The following is an 18199-nucleotide window of genomic DNA, read 5'->3' on the forward strand; positions in this document are numbered from 1 at the left end:
CGCCAAAGAAATCTTCCTCTACTTGTTTAAATACTCCTCATAGGAAAAAAAGACATTAGGGAAAAATATTTGTTTTGATGTCCCCTACAACCTCCCAGATTTTGTCGGTTTAAATACTTTTCACCCTGTATGTGTGGATCTAGTTTCATAGAGCTATGCTACTTGGCAGTGACTCATCACTCGAAATTTACTTTAGTCCTTATGTTTTGCACACAAGTGTACTACTCAGACGATGATGCAAATTTGTATTTACATTTTAATTGTTGCACACACATACTAGGATTCTTCAGGTAGCAATGCTGCAGATAATTTACTAGCACATCTAATAAGCCTACAATGCAACTCATTCGAAAATAAGGAGTACAGTAAAGAGAGACATAAATGAGGGGTTTAGGGATAACGAGTGACTCAGGCTACGAGAGTGAGAGAAGGGAAGAAAGTGGCGAATGGGAACTTACGACAGCCCTCCTCTGGTGCTCGCTCAGGTCTGGGTCCAGCTTGAGCCTGGCTGCAACCATCATTGCCTCGATTAGCTTGAGATTCGGCTGCAGGATGTCCTCCTGCATGACGTAACAGGAGACGCGACGAAACCTCTGTAGATTCCGTGGCTTGCCGTTTACCAGCACAGAGCCTGACACACCTCGTAACCTGCAATAAAGTCAGGGATCCTATAATGCAAGTCAGCTTTAGAGCGCAGAAGGCTTGCATCATTAACCAACAAATAAAACTGTTTAAAAAGAAGAAAGGAAATATTATATTTAATTCACATATAACACAAATAAAAAATTTCTAATCCTTACAGACCTGCGACCGCAAAAGAAATAAAAAGAAATTAGGCGGCAGCCGACTCTGTGCAGCTGAATAAACGCTAGAATACACATAAAGCAGTGCCATTTGTTTCTGATTTCAGCAATACTGATCTAAAATGAGTTCACGAAAATAGTGAAACTTCTTACAGCTAAAGATATACGAGGAGACTGCACAAAGTAAGCTATATATATTTACGGTAGGCCATTTAACTTTTACTGAATGCTGCACTACACTTCAAAGTGACACATATGTAAAACCATTTTTCAACATAGCCATCACGTCCCTATGAACAACGATCGGAACAGAAGTTTGGTAAGCGGGTTCACGGTCTTCTACATCTACATGATTACTCTGCAATTCTCAATTAAGACCTGGCAGAGGGTTCATCGAACTATCTTTAAGCTACTTCTCTACTCTTCCACTCTCGTTTCCCGAGCGTTGGAAAAACGAAAACTTGAATCTTCCCGTGCGAACTCCGATTTCTATTATTTCATTATCATGATCATTTCTCCCTATGTAGGTGGACACCAGCAAAATATTTTCACATTCTGACGAGCTAGTTGGTGATTTCGTGTGAAGAGGGGGGCGGACAAGGGTAGCGCAAGCAGCATCTTTGACCTATTACGTTTTCTAAGTCTTCTGCCAATAAATCGCTGTCTTTGGTTTGATTTCATCACAACATTATCTATGTGATAGGTCCAATATAAATTATTCGTAACTGTAATTCTTAAGTATTTAGCTGAGTTTACAGCCTTTATATTCGTGTGATTTATCATGTAGTTGAAATTCAGCTGATAACTTTTAGTCCGCATATGGATGACTAAACACTTCATTATTTAGAAGAATTACCACTTTGTGCACCATACACATATCTTGTCTAAATCATTTTGCAATTCGTTTTCAATATATGATGATTTTATACGATGGTAAATGACTGCATCATCTTCAAATAACCTAAGACGGCTGCTCAGGTTCTCTCCTAAGTCGCTCATATAGATCAGAAACAACAGAGGGCCTATAAAATTCCCCTGGGGAACCGCCAAATATTACTTCTGTTTTAGTCGATGACTTTCCGTCAGTTATTATGAACTGTGACCTATCTGATAGAAAATCACGAATAGTCACACAACTGAGACAACAATCCATAGCCACGCAATTTGATCAGAAGCCGCTAGTGAGGAATGGTGTCAAAAGCCTTCTGGAAATCTAAAAATATGGGACCAATTTGACGCCCTCTCTCGATAGCACACACTACTTCGTGAAAATAAAGAACTAGTTGTGTTTCACAAGAACGATATTTCGTGTATCCGAGTTATCTATTTGACAATTAATTCTTTTCTTCGAGGTAATTCGTAATGTCCGAACACAATATTCGTTCCAGAATCCTGCAACAAATCGACGTTACTGATATGGGTGTGTAATTTAGCGGATTCCTCCTGTTTTCTTTCTTGTGTATTGGTGTGACTTGTGCAGCTTTCCATTTTTAGGCACGAATCTTTCTACAAGCGAGCGGTTGTATATGATTGCTAGATATGGAGCTACTGTATCAGCTTATCCTGAAAGGAGCATGACTGGCGTACAGTCTCTACCGGAGGCCTTGCCAGTTTTAAGTGTTTTAAGCTAACTCGCAATGCCAAAGACTTCTAAGTTACTTACGTTGGCAGTTTTTCTTTATTAGTATTCTGGAAGATTTATTTCGTGTTCTTTCGTGAAGGTATTCCGGAAAACCGTGTTTAGTGACTGTGCTTAGTGTCAAATTTTGGAAAGTTGTGGTAAGGACTATGGGACCAAACTTCTGAGGTCATCGGCCCCTAGGCTTACACACTACTTAATCCAACTTAAACTAAATTACGCTAGGGACAACACATACACCCATACCCGAGGGAGAACTCTAACTTCCGACGGGGCGGCTTAGTGGCACTGTCTTCAATAAGATCACCATTGTTATAACGTTGTCAAAGTATTGATTGCGTCTGACCACTGGTGTACTTTACATTTGACACAATATCTAAAGGTTTTCTGTAAGATCTTTAGACAGAATTTCGTTGTGGACACTATTACAAGCATTTCGCATTAAATTTAGAGCTTCTGTAAAACTTCGCCAGTCTTGGCGATTTTGCGTTCGCTAAATTTTTAAATGAAAACATTCCGCTTTTGGCTGTTATTTATTGCGACTGCATTTTCAACAAGTTGTCATTTTCAAACATTGTGGGATGTTTTAAAGCACTCAGTGATATAAATGTGCGATATGCCATCTTTTGTGGCGGCGTTCGTAGCGACAAACAATTTGCTGTAGAAACGGCTTACGAAGTCACCGCCACACTTTTAATAGCGGGCCGACCGGTCCGCTGGAACAGTGAACAGAAAGATGAAAACCCAAGCACTCTGATTAAATAAAAGTCGGTACTTATCTTTATTAATGAAGATACAGAAACACAGTAGTGAACTCCCTGTCTACAGAAATCTGTCTAGTTCGAGTCGGAGCGGCTAGGTCAGCGTCGGCTGACGACAAACAACAACTCTGCTGCGATGAACACACAACTGACTAGCAAGTACACAATTCGGTGGCGAGTATACAACTGAGCGGCGAATACAGAACTGTCCTAGCGCTCGCGACACCAGCGCTTAAGAAGCCAGAAGCCAGCGGTGGCGCGCGCAGACTTTCGGCGATTTGCTGTCTCGCTGGCGCTGCTTATGCGGACGGCATCCGGACTTTGATGCTGCCAACCTTTTGGCAGCGGGCTCGGGTGGCATTACTGGCTAGGATATAACACCATCTAAGAAAAGTTTCATGTTGTGTTGTGAATTTATCTGCTTTCCTTGTACCAAACACGTTAGAAAGCTGGTGAAATAATGATATTAAACACTTAAGTTTAAATTTCACGTAGTAGGCATGGTTAAAGATACAAGGAGATGAGCTGTCCTACGGAAGAGCAGATAAATTCACAACAAAACATGCAACTGCTCTTATACAGCATATCACAGCTTTGTACGATATTACCGAGTGAGTTACAATATACCACAATGCTTGAAAATGACCATATGTCGAAGTTTCAATCGCAATAATTAAAGTTTTCAGTAAAAATTGGAATGATTTCATTTAAAAACTGTAAAAATGTTCTACCAATCGCTTTATTCCTCGACGACAGAAATTCACGCCTTCGTCCATTTGAGAGCCGCTCTACGAAAGTACTCCATTTTTTCCCAAAACTCTGCGATTGCTGCGAATCTTTTCCTCGATTGCCTCGACACTGACGTCTGTTGCCGATGTCGAGGGCCTTCCTTTCCGAATAGCAATCCCCACGCCTGTGCTGCGTTGGTCAGACTGTTGACACCATTTCACTATGCCTAGACGCGACACTGCGTTTGGTCTATATACTGCCAGAATTTCACGGTGAGTCTGTGTGCAACTTCGGAGCACTTTTCCAGGTGCTGTGCCGTTTCACTATCACACTGTGATGCTCTGTGTCTACATGAAATGCAGAAAATGTACTCTCTCCTGATGAGGCATCACTCTTGTTGCGCGATGAGCCTAATGTGGGACGACATTTGGGACTCACCATTTGAAGTCCCCACGTACTAGTTTAAGATGGCCAAAATCAATAAAAAAAAATGTACAAGCTCGATTGCTGCCATCCTATGCGGATAGGGAAATTCTGGTTTGTGAGTAAATCAACACAGGAATTTTCAGTGACATCTCGTCTCGTCTCTTCTCCTTTCGTTTTCTCGTACCACCGATTATACGAGGGACGTTCAGTAAGTTATAAAACACATTTTTTCCCCCTGAAAGCAGGTTGGTTTTATGCCAACTGCCTTGCCGCAGTGGTAACGCCGGTTGCCGTCAGATCACCGAAGTTAAGCGCTGTCGGGCTGGGCTAGCTCTTGGATGGGTAACCCCGGGTTCCCGGGTTCGATTCCCGGCGGGGTCAGGGATTTTCTCTGCCTCGTGATGGCTGGGTGTTGTGTGATGTCCTTAGATTAGTTAGGTTTAAGTAATTCTAAGTTCTAGGGGACTGATGACCATAGATGTTAAGTCCCATAGTGCTCAGAGCCATTTGAACCATTTTTTTTTTTTGGATGGGTGACCATCCGGTCTGCCGAGCGCTGTTGGCAAGCAGGGTGCACTCAGCCCTTGTGAGTCAAAGTGAGGAGCTACTTGATTGAGAAGTAGCGGCTCCGGTATCGGAAACTGACATACGACCGGGAGAGTGGTGTGCTGACGACATGCCCCTCCATCTCCGCATCCAGTGACGCCTGTGTTCTGAGGATGACACGGCGGCCAGTCGGTACCTTTGGGCCTTCATGACCCGTGCGGGAGGAATTAAGTTTAGTTTTAGGTTGGTTTTATCCATGACTCCAATACATCATGTTATTTCCCGCTCTTTTGGCTTCAAAACCCTATTTTTCAGCGCAATCTCCGTTCAATGCGAAGACCTTACGTCGCCTTAGTGGGAGGGCCGGAACTCTCGCGTGGTACTACTCTACTGCCTGACGTCTTGCTACATCAATAATGTCCCCATCATGCAAGTACTGTTTGCCGCGGAGTGCATCCTTCATTGCGAGAAACAGATGGAAGTCGGAGCGTGCTAGACCCAGGTTGTAGGGAGGATGAGGAAGAACAGTCCAATAAAGTTTTGTGTGCTCTCCTCGGGTGCGAAGATTTGTGAGAAGCTTTGTGTTGTCACTGAGAAGGAGAAGTTCGTTTGCATTTTTTGTGGCGACAAACATTTTGAAGTCGTTTCTTCAAATTTGTTTAGGGTAGCGCAATATACTTCAGAGTTAAGAGTTAGTTGATCGTTGCACCATTAGTGAAGACATCAAACAGATAACTGCTTCAGAGTCCCAGGAGATCGTCGCCTTGCCGTTCCGAATGAGCATAGGGCTGGAAATTCCACTTCAGAGGAGAGATGATGTGGAGCAATTCCATGGATAGTCGCTTTGTTTCCGGTTCGGACTGATGAGCCCTGTTTTATCGCCTGTGACGACGATCGACAAAAAATTGTCTCGATCAGCCTCGTAAGGCACAAGCAATTCCACAGAGATGGTTCTACGATGCTCTCCATGGTCTTCTATTAGGTTCAAAAATGGCTCTGAGCACTATGGGAGTTAACTGCTCAGGTCATCAATCCCCTAGAACTTAGAACTACTTAAACGTAACTAACCTAAGGACATGACACACATCCATGCCCGAGGCAGGATTCGAACCTCCGACCGTAGCGGTCTCGCGGTTCCAGACTGTAGCGCCTAGAACCGTTCTTATGGTGGCGAGGAACCCAGTTGGCACACATCTTCGAGTACCTGAACTGGTGGACGAGTGTGTCAGCACTACCAAAAGAGACGTCCATTTGAGCAGCGAGGTATTTGATTGCGATACGTCGATCACTTGGAATGAGAGTGCCCGGACGTTCCAACATTACAGGAGTCACAGCTGTTTGCGGCCGGCCGGCACGCGGGACATCGAAAGGTTTCCGCGACCTTGTTGCTATGATGACAGACGCCTCGCCCAACGACTCACCGTGCTTTTGTTCACTGTAAGGTCTCGGTAGACATCCTCTAAGCGCCCATGAATACTGCGATGCTCTTTGATATTGCGCCAAAAGAAAATTAGTGACAGCTATCTGCTTGGAACACACCTCTGTTACAGGCACCATTTTGAAGGCTAGGTATAGCGCCGCCGGCTATCAGAACTTCATGAATCTACAGGGGTTTCAAAATGGTTCAAATGGCTCTGAGCACTATGGGACTCAACTTCTGAGGTCATTAGCCCCTAGAACTTAGAACTACTTAAACCTAACTAACCTAAGGACATCACACACATCCATGCCCGAGGCAGGATTCGAACCTACGACCGTAGCGGTCTCGCGGTTCCAAACTGCAGCGCCCAGAACCGCGCGGTCACTTCGGCCGGCCTACAGGGGGTGAAGCGGAAATAATCCACGATGTCCCCACAGCAGTCCCCGCATTTTCTGACGCGAAATTGGCCAACAAAAAATGTGTTGCATTACTTATTGAACGCCCCTCTTAAAAGTTTACTTCAAAAATTTACTCTTTAAGATTGAGTTGTCAAGCAGTTACCATCTCATTAACTAGCTTTCACGGTATTTCTTCATTTCGCAACTAAAATCATGTGCCAAACGTAAGTTTTTAGTGTATAATTTTACACAACATTAACATGTTATAAGTAATTCTGACACTTCAATGTTTTACAAAAGTTAATTGCTCATGCAAGATATACGGTAGTACTTGTAGATCAAAGGTAAAGAGAAGAACTGTGACAGGAGGACTTAGGTGCCGCCGGACGGTGTGGCCGAGCGGTTCTAGGCGCTTCAGTCTGGAACCGCGTGACCGCTACGGTCGCAGTTTCGAATCCTGCCTCGGGCATGGATGTGTGTGATGTCCTTAGGTTAGTTAGGTTTAAGTAGTTCTAAGTTCTAGGGGACTGATGACCACAGATGTTAAGTCCCATAGTGCTCAGAGCCATTTGAACCATTTGACTTCGGTGCCACTGACAAAGAGATCATTAGCGGCGCAGCACAATGGTGAGTGGAGGAGGATGATCTCTTTCTATGGCCTTATTAACCCTTTAACTGCTCTGGATGTGTTAACGCGCGCGCTTTTCGTACCTGTTCCTGTGTGTTCTGAACGTCTGTACGCCCGCCACCAATCCTTCTACCTCGTACTCTGAACGTGTCAATGCGCAGTTGAGAGTACCAGGTAGAAGGACTGTGGCGCGCGTAGACACGTTCAGAGCACACACGGACAGGTACAAAGGCGCGCGCGTTAATACATCCAAAGCAGTTAAAGGGTTAAAGAAATCATCCCAGTGTTATAGTGGCGACTCAGGAAAAGTGAACGTGAGTGTCCATGAAATGGTTCGTGACCCACCCCTACCGAATGAGTGTCCAGTGTGCCAACAAGTGCTCTATCTCACTCAGTAGTAGTAGGAACTATGTCCGCAGCTCGTGGTTTTGCGGTAGCATTTTCGCTTCCCACGCACGGTGTCCCGGGTTCGAATCCCGGCGGGGTCAGGGATTTCCCTGCCTCGTGATGACTGGGTGTGTAAGGTGTCAGGCAAATCCAACACCTTCCATGAAAACCCTGACATTATAAGCAAATCCAGTAGTATGTCACATAGCTCCGAATAAATCGTGACATTAAATTAACCAAAGTAATACGAATAACGAGTGAGCAAATGGAATACCACAGACTAACACAAGAATGCTTAAATGCATGTCATACCTTCCCACCGTGAGACAGACGCAGTTCCGAGGGGAGAAACGAGAACAGAAGCCGAGAGCAGAACTGTGTTAAGCTGGAAGGCCCTACGATAAGGGACGGACGGACACCCACGTCGCCAGGTAACCGCTAGGACCACACCACCCGCAAGTTTTAGTGTGAGACTTTTTCGCGTCGCTGTTACGTCTGGACCCCCCCCCCCCCCCCCCCAGCCCATGTTGAAAGATAGAGCCATCCAGAAGAACAGTACAGATCTTACGATAACACTAAAGGACCACACCAGCTGCAAGTTTTAGCGTGAGACTTTTTCGCGTCTCTTTTACGTTGTGCCGGCCGAGGAGGCCGTGCGGTTCTAGGCACTGCAGTCCGGAACCGCAGGACTGCTACGGTCGCAGGTTCGAATCCTGCCTCGGGCATGGATGTGTGTGATGTCCTTAGGTTAGTTAGGTTTAAGTAGTTTTAAGTTCTAGGGGGCTGATGACCTAAGATGTTAAGTCCCATAGTGCTCAGAGCCATTTGAACCATTTTGTTACGTTGCAAACTTTAAAAACATTGCCCCACCACGAAAAGCATAACGTTTCTCATTGGATAGACAGAATTTTCGTAGGTGGAGCTTAAGGTTAACATCGAGACCCTGATTGGTCAGATCAAAACACAGTCAGATATTTTTTTTTAAACCAACTTCGGTAAATTGTAGTAAGGAGAAGTTAGAGAGAGTTGCTTCTGAGACGGCGAGGTGAGCAGAGCTGTGCTGCCTGCCGCCCCCTGACGAACACTGACAAGGTAATGAACGCACGCGATGCCGCATAACAGCGCATAAAGCTTCACTCAGAACTGCAGAAGTCTCATCTGTTACACCCCCTTTTTGCGTAATACTAGTGTCGATCGTCAATTAAAGCTCATGTTGTTCACATTTGCCACTTGAAGTAAAAATCTGAAACGCGATGATTTTTCTGTTATAAAGTTATTGGGAAGCCACATCAGCCACTGTAATTTACGACAAGTTAGATAAGTAATTAAAGATAATTGAGGGTCACTGTAGACCATTTTTATAGTTTTCTCTCTTGTGAAACTTAATTTAAACCTAGATTATAGATGTGATATGGCATAGGTCATCCTTCGATCCATTGTAGAACTTGGAAACCCATTCAGGGAATATTCGCTCACATTTTTGTTGAACGCATTTGGTTTTTACATTTCCTTCTATCAATAGTGCAATTTATAAACGATGTTTTGTGAGTAGAATAAAATTTCCAATGGTAAACTTGACTGCTTTTTCGATGTTATTTTTACCAGCTAACTAAAAATAGGAAAGCTTTGAACCCCTTCCACTAAATTTAGTTAGTATTAAGATTCTTTTACAGGGAGTGCAGTGGAGCTGACGCTGAAATCATTAAGTATTTGGTTATATCATCGCTAGTCTCACTGAACTCTTCTGAATTCTACATGTCATGTGTGGTCTGGCGTCTCCTTACCAGCAACAGGTCCCAGGTCCCAGGTTCAAACTAGTCAATTCCCTAAAAAATACGCTCAGAGCGTCGTTGCGCGAAAGTGGTAGGGAGATACAATATAGAAAAAACAGACACCACGCAGAATGTGAGAAAATGGCGACCCTGCCAGGATGGTAAAATACCATGATTGAAGGTCGACCACATACCTAACTAGGTCAGAAAAATATCCTGTTGAAAAATTTTCCTAATAAAAAAAATTTTTTGCACGTTATAAATAGTCGAAAACAGTAGCTGCAGCGATAAATAGTAAGAAAGTATTCAATAAATAGTGAGACATTCTAGCAGAGACAATAGCATAATTAAGTTATGAATTTTAAAAATTGTTAGAATTAAGTTTTCTCCTCAATGCAAGCGCACAGGTGGTGGATACATCGTTGACAAGTTGGTTCTGACCCAACAAGTAAGTGAATTGATTGTCAAATTGTGTGAAGAAAAAGTTTATGAAACAAGTGAGATCGTATGAGCGCATGTTGACTCGAAGTAGGGTGCGTGAATTGCTTTTAAAACAGAAAATAAGGGATTCGGAAAGATTAGAAATTGCAGATCGAGACCTTGACCTAATTGAGGTAGAGACCCAGCATGGAAATGGACAGAGAATAGAGGACAGTACAACAGACGATGCAGTATCGCGAGAAATAGGACATATAACGCAGCATAACGAGGATAATGTACGCCAAGACACAGAAAACCTAGGTCAGCATACGACGTAGGAGCAGGAAAGTAGAGAGACAGCCGATGAGGATTCTGACTTGCGTCTTGAATATGTAGAACCCATAGTACAAGTAATCAGAGCTCCCTCACCACAGAGTACAAGGTTTTCGAGCAGAAACGTGTCACCGCACAGTTCAATGCAATCGGTTGCAAACCAACAATTGGGCGAAAACACAGAACGTAGGACGTCGGAAGAAAAAGCAACAGGACCCACCAATCTGGCAGAATTATTACAATTAATGACGGAAACTATGACAAGACAAAATAAAGAAATTGCGAACCAAATTAAAATTCAGAATGAAGAAATGACGAAAGAAAATGCAGATACCACGAGACAAATGTGTGAGATTAAAGAACAAAACAAAAAAATTCAGTTACACCTAAGTCATATTGAAGACGAGGCAAAAGAATCTCAAGAACTGATAGGAAACTTAATAATAGGTCACAATCAATTGAGAACAGACATTGACAAGGTACAAGCGGACGTACAAACATTGAGTAATGACATTCAGAACGAGAACAAAACATTACGCAACAACACCCAGGGAGAAGTCAAGAAACTAGAGAAACAGATAAACGTAATTACTAGACAAGCAGCAGGTACAGCGCCTGAAATTGTTGAAAACAGTGTGTTACACAAACGTATCACAAAAGCAGCGCTGAAAAGATATGATAACCGCATAGTCAAAAGAGAAGCGCAAACGAAGCGACAATTTCAGAAATTTCCAACAGAGTTGTTGCAAACCATTGAAGAGCGTAGTGAACAGGACCGAACACGCACAGAGTCTGCAATCACATCCGTATCTGTAACAGCACCGGAAAAACAAGCAATTAACGAAGATATTACGCATTTGCGATTCCAATCACAGGCGGAAAGTAACTAACATAAGTGAAATCAGACAGCCTGCACAGCAACAAATACGTTTCGAAATTCTTGATGAACAAACGTCATCACAAACACATGCGTAACCACAAATGTATGTTTCAAGACAGTTTGGATCGTGCAATGAAGCAGCAAGATTAGCCAGACAAGATACCGAACCAATACCTGACAATGGAAAGCCAGGTCGCGAAGAGTACAGTGCAATGCATTCAGCTACACGTTCACAACCGATGGAAGAAAATTATTGCGTACCACTCCAACGATACTACGCAAGGGTAGGCGAAAGTTACAGTGGACAATATCCAATGGATCTACCACAACCGGAAAGAACGACGGGAGAAATGATCAGAAACAAAAGTGGCGAAGAATCGCGAATTTCATATGGAACTATGACGAAGTACGACAACGATCATTTCCTCACAGTCAGAAAATTTCAACACTTTCGAGAAGGAATCTCATTACATCCACGAACTTTTATAGATCAATTCCGAGTAGGGTTACCAGAACACTGGACGCTAGCACACAAATTAGAATTTATATGTGCTCACATGTCAGGAACAGTCGCAGAAACCATGCAGAATGTTGCAGCGACATGCCGATCGTACGAAGATTTCAGAGAGAAATTTCTTTCAGGATATTGGTCCAGCGAAGCACAGAACAGAGTGAAGTACGAATTATTACAGAACCCATATTTTGAAAATTCAGGAGAGAAAAGTCCCGTGAAATTTTTCGAATTAATGGCAAAGAAAACTCAATGCTTATATGTATACAATGACGGAGAGTTGATTAAATTATGCGCGATGAAGCTACCATTGAAATACCAGCAATCATTAGTAGGGCGCGGAGACAATGACGTCGAAGCATTTAAAGGTATTCTAAGGGAACTAGAGTTCATATTTTCGGAAGATGACGCAAGAAAAAGACGAAGCGCGCGTGAAAACGAAAGCAAAAAGCAGTGGAATCCACAAGACACAGTACGAAGAAACAATAATTACGAACCATATGATAACTTCGCACCAAGAAACGACAATAGATTTCAACAAAGAAGCTGTTATGGGTTTAGAAGAGAATTTGGCAATAACTATAATTCACCCAGGAACAGCAACAACTATTACAGAGGGAATAATGATAACCGGAACGGATACTGGAGAACCAATAGACCGACAAATTATCAACAAAGAAACCACTATCAACAAGCTGAACAAGAAAAGAGAATGCAGATAGAAGAGGTGGAGGTAAGACCACCAAACCCCGATAAACGTTCGAATTGACAGCTAAGCGCCCATGCCAAAGAGAATGACGCACCGACCCAGGACAATTGCAGCACCTTGAACAGAGAAGTAAAAATCTTATCACGAGAAGAGAAGAAGGAAGAAACAAATCCACAGGGACCAGATGGAAACGAAGACAAGAAAATAACAATATCGTGTTGGGACGAAATTAATTGGGAGAATACTGACGAGGAAGATGAATTACCAGAGGCATGCACAACGAATGTAGGAGGAAAGGACGAAGCAATGAGTATTGCAGAGCTATTTGAGATGGAAACCAGGGAAAGCGAATTCAATGAGGATAATGCGCAGTCGTCAGAAGTTGAAAATAAGTTACGAGTGGGCACACAACCCAACGTATGTAATGAAGGAAGTTATGAAGCGATAATTAGAGCTTTTAGATGCGATTATGTGGAAGTAGCGACGAAGAAGGAGAAGATAGACGAGGATGAGGAAAAAGTAGAGGATGTTGAAGAAAGCGCAAATGAAGGAAGAAATAGAGAAGAAGAAATAAAAGAGAGAGAAGTAGCAGTCGAAGCTTATCCTACAGAAAGTTCGAATTCACAAGGGAAATTCCTAAAAAGACTCATGTATGATTCAGTGGAGGATTCGTTGATGCAAGAAGAAGAAGAACAGAACCAACCCTTTCAAATTCAACCAATTGTGAAGGCCATGGTAAAGCATATCCCAGTCAATGTTGTAATTGATAGCAGAAGTGAACTGACTGCGATTTCAGAAAATTTATTCATGCAGTGTAATGCCAATGAGGAATTGCCAGTTCTGAAAACACGCAAGATTAAAGCAAGAGGTCCTATTAGAAACAATGCTGTGGAAGTTACGAGACAAACAAGGTTAACTCTTTCGTGCCAAGATCAAAAGATCGAAACCAACTTTGTGATTATACCTAAACTAACTGTAGATTTGATTATAGGTGCAGGTTTTTTAAATGAGAGATGAGCGATAATAGACATGGGGAAAGGTAGCGTAACTTTGGGGAATGTCACACTTCTCTTGAGCAAAAGCTGAAATTAGAAGAAATACCAGTTATAAACAAACAATTAAGAATGACGCGAGATAAAGAGGATGAAGAATTAGAATGGTATGCACAAAAGGGGGAATCACCTCAACTCATGTTAGAAGTCCATAAAGAAATCGACGAAAAATTGCAAGAAGTTCAAGGTATTTCAGAACACAGTAAAAGAGAATTAGAGGGTATTTTACCTAAGACTGGCAGTATTAAACACTGTCAGTACAAGTTTGAAGATTAATTTTATTACTGGTAAATAATCAGCACAATATTTCAAGATTATGTTGCAGATAAGATCGTCAGGAGAAAGAAGAATGAAGAGAGAGGAAGGTGAGAAAAAGAAAGTAGTTTCAATAAAAACAAAACAAAAATAACACCAATAGTATCATAGATTAAGGTGGAGGAATAAAGCGTACACAGTCTAACAGCATGAAATACTAAAATGCTATACACCACGACACTACACAAAAATAAAAAACGAATTTGAGGTTTCTTGCATAAGTTAAGACTCAAAATATCTTAGAATTGTAACATGGAAAGGGCGCTGAAATTTGTAAAGCTTTTTAAAAAGGCATAAAACAATGTAGGTACTAGACATATATTAGATGAATATAAGTAAAACTTTTTGTAAGAACCATTGTAAAAACTCCAGCAAGGACAAGATGCAACGACCCACTTGTTGCATCGAGAGAAGTATCAAGAAAGAAAAGGACGTAATTAGCAAGACACGATTCCTATATGGCAGAAGCGTCAAGAGAAAGGAAAGGACAGCGAGAACAACAGAGGGCCCTCGTAGAGTGGGCAATAAATCTGTCCGCTAGGTAGAACCCTGCTGGGATGGAACACAGAGCCGCACAGTGGCAGAGCCCTGCAGAGACGCGACGGGACGCCGAACGCCGGAAGGGTCTCCGAGCGCCCTGAATGAACGGAGCGAGCAAAAAACGGCCCGACGAGAAGACCGCTTGGGCAAGCCACCACTGGCAAAAAAATATGTGTAAAAGTCACACTACCGCTATTAAACAGCACGCTGATCCACTAAACTGAAGAAAACGTCCACAAAGTAGAAATGACATGTCCAAACCATTTATCAAGCTGTTACTAGGAGGAGAACTTCAAAGCGACTAGTTATCAATAAATATTTCCATATCCTGCCCAGAAAAGAACCAAGAAGCAAGTAAGAAGCAGAGAAAAAGCAGGAAGAACAGAAGTTGAAGATTCGCAAGGTTGAGACCAAGAAAGAAGATGGGTGAAGAATAGACGACATACCTTCCCAAATCCCTATCCTATTGTAAACTAGTCGTCTGCGAAGTATTACAACGAAAAACGACCGCTTTCAGCGACACATAACGATGACTTTCATGCATACAAAGCCAGTAAACCACGAGATTCTGCACTCACAGCTCCATTTCATTATGGGACCTCCACAACAGCAACACACACTTGCAAAGCCAACAAGGAACGACGAACGAAGCTGTACATCAAGTACTTGCCCACATCCATCTCGCTCAAGACCATCACCTTCATGCAAAAACATTCACCAACCTCATGCTTAAACATTCATAGGATTGTGTGAATGTGTGAAATCAAATTATGTGATGTAGAAATCGTGCAAAAGAAACGTGTGAAAAAGTAAATAAGTTAAGCGCACCAGACAGCTAATGAACAACAAAATAACAGTCATTGACTATGGACTTTAGGAAAAAACAGACTATCGATAAAAATAAGTCATTAGTTCTGAAATGGACATTATATAAAGAACAAAAGTAAGGCATAATAAACACTAAAACTATATGCCACTTATTTTCTCCTCATAAAAATAAAAGAGTAACTATATTTTACTTATTTTCTCCTTATAAAAACAAAGAATAAAAAATTATCTTGTAGGATGTTTTCCCTTTTTTTAATATTTGCATCATTTGTTAGGATAATATCTCAATACTTGTGTACGTATATTTCTTTGTCAAAGCAATTCTTGGAAATAATTCTTATTTGTTAGTGTAACAATGTTGAAATGAGTGTCTAGAAACAAAAACATTTTACTTGTACATGATATTTAAAAAATGTGTTAGGAAAAGATTTTACTTAACATTTATAAAAAAAATATATTTCTAAGAAAATCGATGTGAAAGACTCCTCACTTTCGATTACAAACTTCTTAAAAAACAAACTTCACACTTAAATAATGAAAGAAAATAATTAAAAATTAATAATAGCACAAAAATATTCTTCTCTTGTCTTTTTGAGAATAATGTGGAAGAATATAAAAATATAAATTAGTAATACAAACTAGCATAGAACCAGAATAACGTGGCTGAACAGTAGGTACCAAAATTTAGATAACGGAATAACTTTTGACTGGCTTAGACAACGATTCAGTCATTGCCAAACTTCAGTACAAAAATTAAGTTCGAAGTGTGGTGATATGTAAGGTGTCAGGCAAATCCGAGACCTTCCATGAAATCCCTGACATGATAAGCAAATCCAGTAGTATGTCACATAGCTTCAAATAAATCGTGACATTAAATTAACCAAAGTAATACGAGTAACGAGTGAGCAAATGGAATACCACAGACTAACACAAGAATGCCTAAATGCATGTCATACCTTCCCACCGTGAGACAGACGCAGTTCCGAGGAGAGAAACGAGAACAGAAGCCGAGAGCAGAACCATGTTAAGCTGGAAGGCCCTGCGATAAGGGACGGATGGACACCCACGTCGCCAGCTAACCGCTAGGACCACACCACCTGCAAGTTTTAGTGTAAGACTTTTTCGCATCTCTGTTACGTCTGGACCACCCCCCAGCCATTGTTAAAAGCTAGAGCCCTCCAGAAGGACAGTATAGATCTTACGATAACACTAAAGGACCACACCAGCTGCAAGTTTTAGCGTGAGACTTTTTCGCGTCTCTGTTACGTTGCAAATTTTAAAAACATTGCCCCACCACGAAAAGCATAACGTTTCTCATTGGATAGACAGAATTTTCGTAGGTGGAGCTTAAGGTTAACATTGAGACCCTGACTGGTCAGATGAAAACACAGCCAGATTTTTTTTTTAAAACCAACTTCGGTAAATTGTAGTAAGGAGAAGTTAGAGAGAGTTGCTTCCGAGACGGGGAGGTGAGCGGAGCTGTGCTGCCCGCCGCCCCCTGACGAACACTGACAAGGCAATGAACGCACGCGATGCCGCATGACAGCGCATAAAGCTTCACTCAGAACTGCAGAAGTCTCATCTGTTACACCCCCTTTTTGCGTAATACTACTGTCGATCGTCAATTAAAGCTCATGGTGTTCAAATTTGCCACTTGAAGTAAAAATCTGAAACGCGATGATTTTTCTGTTATATAGTTATTGAGAAGCCACATCAGCCACTGTAATTTACGACAAGTTAGATAAATAATTAAAGATAATTGAGGGTCACTGTAGACCATTTTGATGGTTTTCTCTCTTGTGAAACTTAATTTAAGCCTAGATTATAGATGTGATATGGCATAGGTCATCCTTCGATCCATTGTAGAACTTGGAAACCCATTCAGGGAATATTCGTTCACATTTTTGTTGAACGCAGTTGGTTTTTACATTTCCTTTTATCAATAGTGCAATTTATAAACGATGTTTTGTGAGTAGAATAAAATTTCCAATGGTAAACTTAATTGCTTTTTCGACGTTATTCTTACCAGCTAACTAAAAATAGGATAGCCTTGAACCCCTTCCACTAAATTTAGTTGTTGTTGTTGTTGTGGTCTTCAGTCCTGAGACTGGTTTGATGCAGCTCTCCATGCTACTCTATCCTGTGCAAGCTTTTTCATCTCCCAGTACCTACTGCAACCTACATCCTTCTGAATCTGCTTAGTGTATTCATCTCTTGGTCTCCCTCTACGATTTTTACCCTCCACGCTGCCCTCCAATACTAAATTGGTGATCCCTTGATGCCTCAGAACATGTCCTACCAACCGATCCCTTCTTCTGGTCAAGTTGCGCCACAAACTTCTCTTCTCCCCAATCCTATTCAATACTTCCTCATTACTTATGTGATCTACCCATCTAATCTTCAGCATTCTTCTGTAGCACCACATTTCGAAAGCTTCTATTCTCTTCTTGTCCAAACTATTTATCGTCCATGTTTCACTTCCATACATGGCTACACTCCATACGAATACTTTCAGAAATGACTTCCTGACACTTAAATCAATACTGGATGTTAAATTTAGTTAGTATTAAGATTCTTTTACAGGGAGTGCAGTGGAGCTGATGCTGAATCATTAAGTATTTGGCTATATCATCGCTAGTCTCACTGAACTCTTCTGAATTCTACATGTCATGTGTGGTCTGGCGTCTCCTTACCAGCAACAGGTCCCAGGTTCAAACTAGTCAATTCCCTAAAAAAACACGCTCAGAGCGTCGTTGCGCTAAAGTGGTAGGGAGACACGATATAGAACAAACAGATACCACGCAGAATGTCAGAGGTGTTGTGTGTCTTTCATCATCATTGACTCTCAATTCACCGAAGTGGCGTCAACCAAAAAGGACTTGCAATAGGGCGGCCGAACTTTCCCGCATGGGCCTCCCGGCCAACAATGTCATACGATCATTTCATTTAGTAGGAACTATGTTAAGAAAGAAATAGTTCACTATTGCTGGCACATTCGTCATGTCAAAGTCCGCGACTCTGTTGACATTTAAAATCTGTCTCAGCTGCACATTACTTTTTATGATAACTAGTTTCGACCTCATCTGCTCATCATCTGAGCTA

At 41.9% G+C, this 18199-nt stretch overlaps 1 protein-coding gene across 1 annotated transcript in view; it reads right to left on the bottom strand.

Moving 5' to 3' along the window:
• LOC124619470 (ATP-binding cassette subfamily G member 4-like) overlaps positions 1–18199 on the bottom strand; it is a 390958-nt gene that overhangs the window by 95211 nt on the left and 277548 nt on the right. Inside the window, exon 4 of the mRNA XM_047145871.1 lies at positions 459–648. Within this exon, the coding sequence (XP_047001827.1) occupies positions 459–648 (190 nt within the window). The remainder of the gene's footprint in view (positions 1–458; positions 649–18199) is intronic.

This window comes from Schistocerca americana, chromosome 6 (assembly GCF_021461395.2).
Source record: "Schistocerca americana isolate TAMUIC-IGC-003095 chromosome 6, iqSchAmer2.1, whole genome shotgun sequence".
Classification (NCBI taxonomy): domain Eukaryota; kingdom Metazoa; phylum Arthropoda; class Insecta; order Orthoptera; family Acrididae; genus Schistocerca; species Schistocerca americana.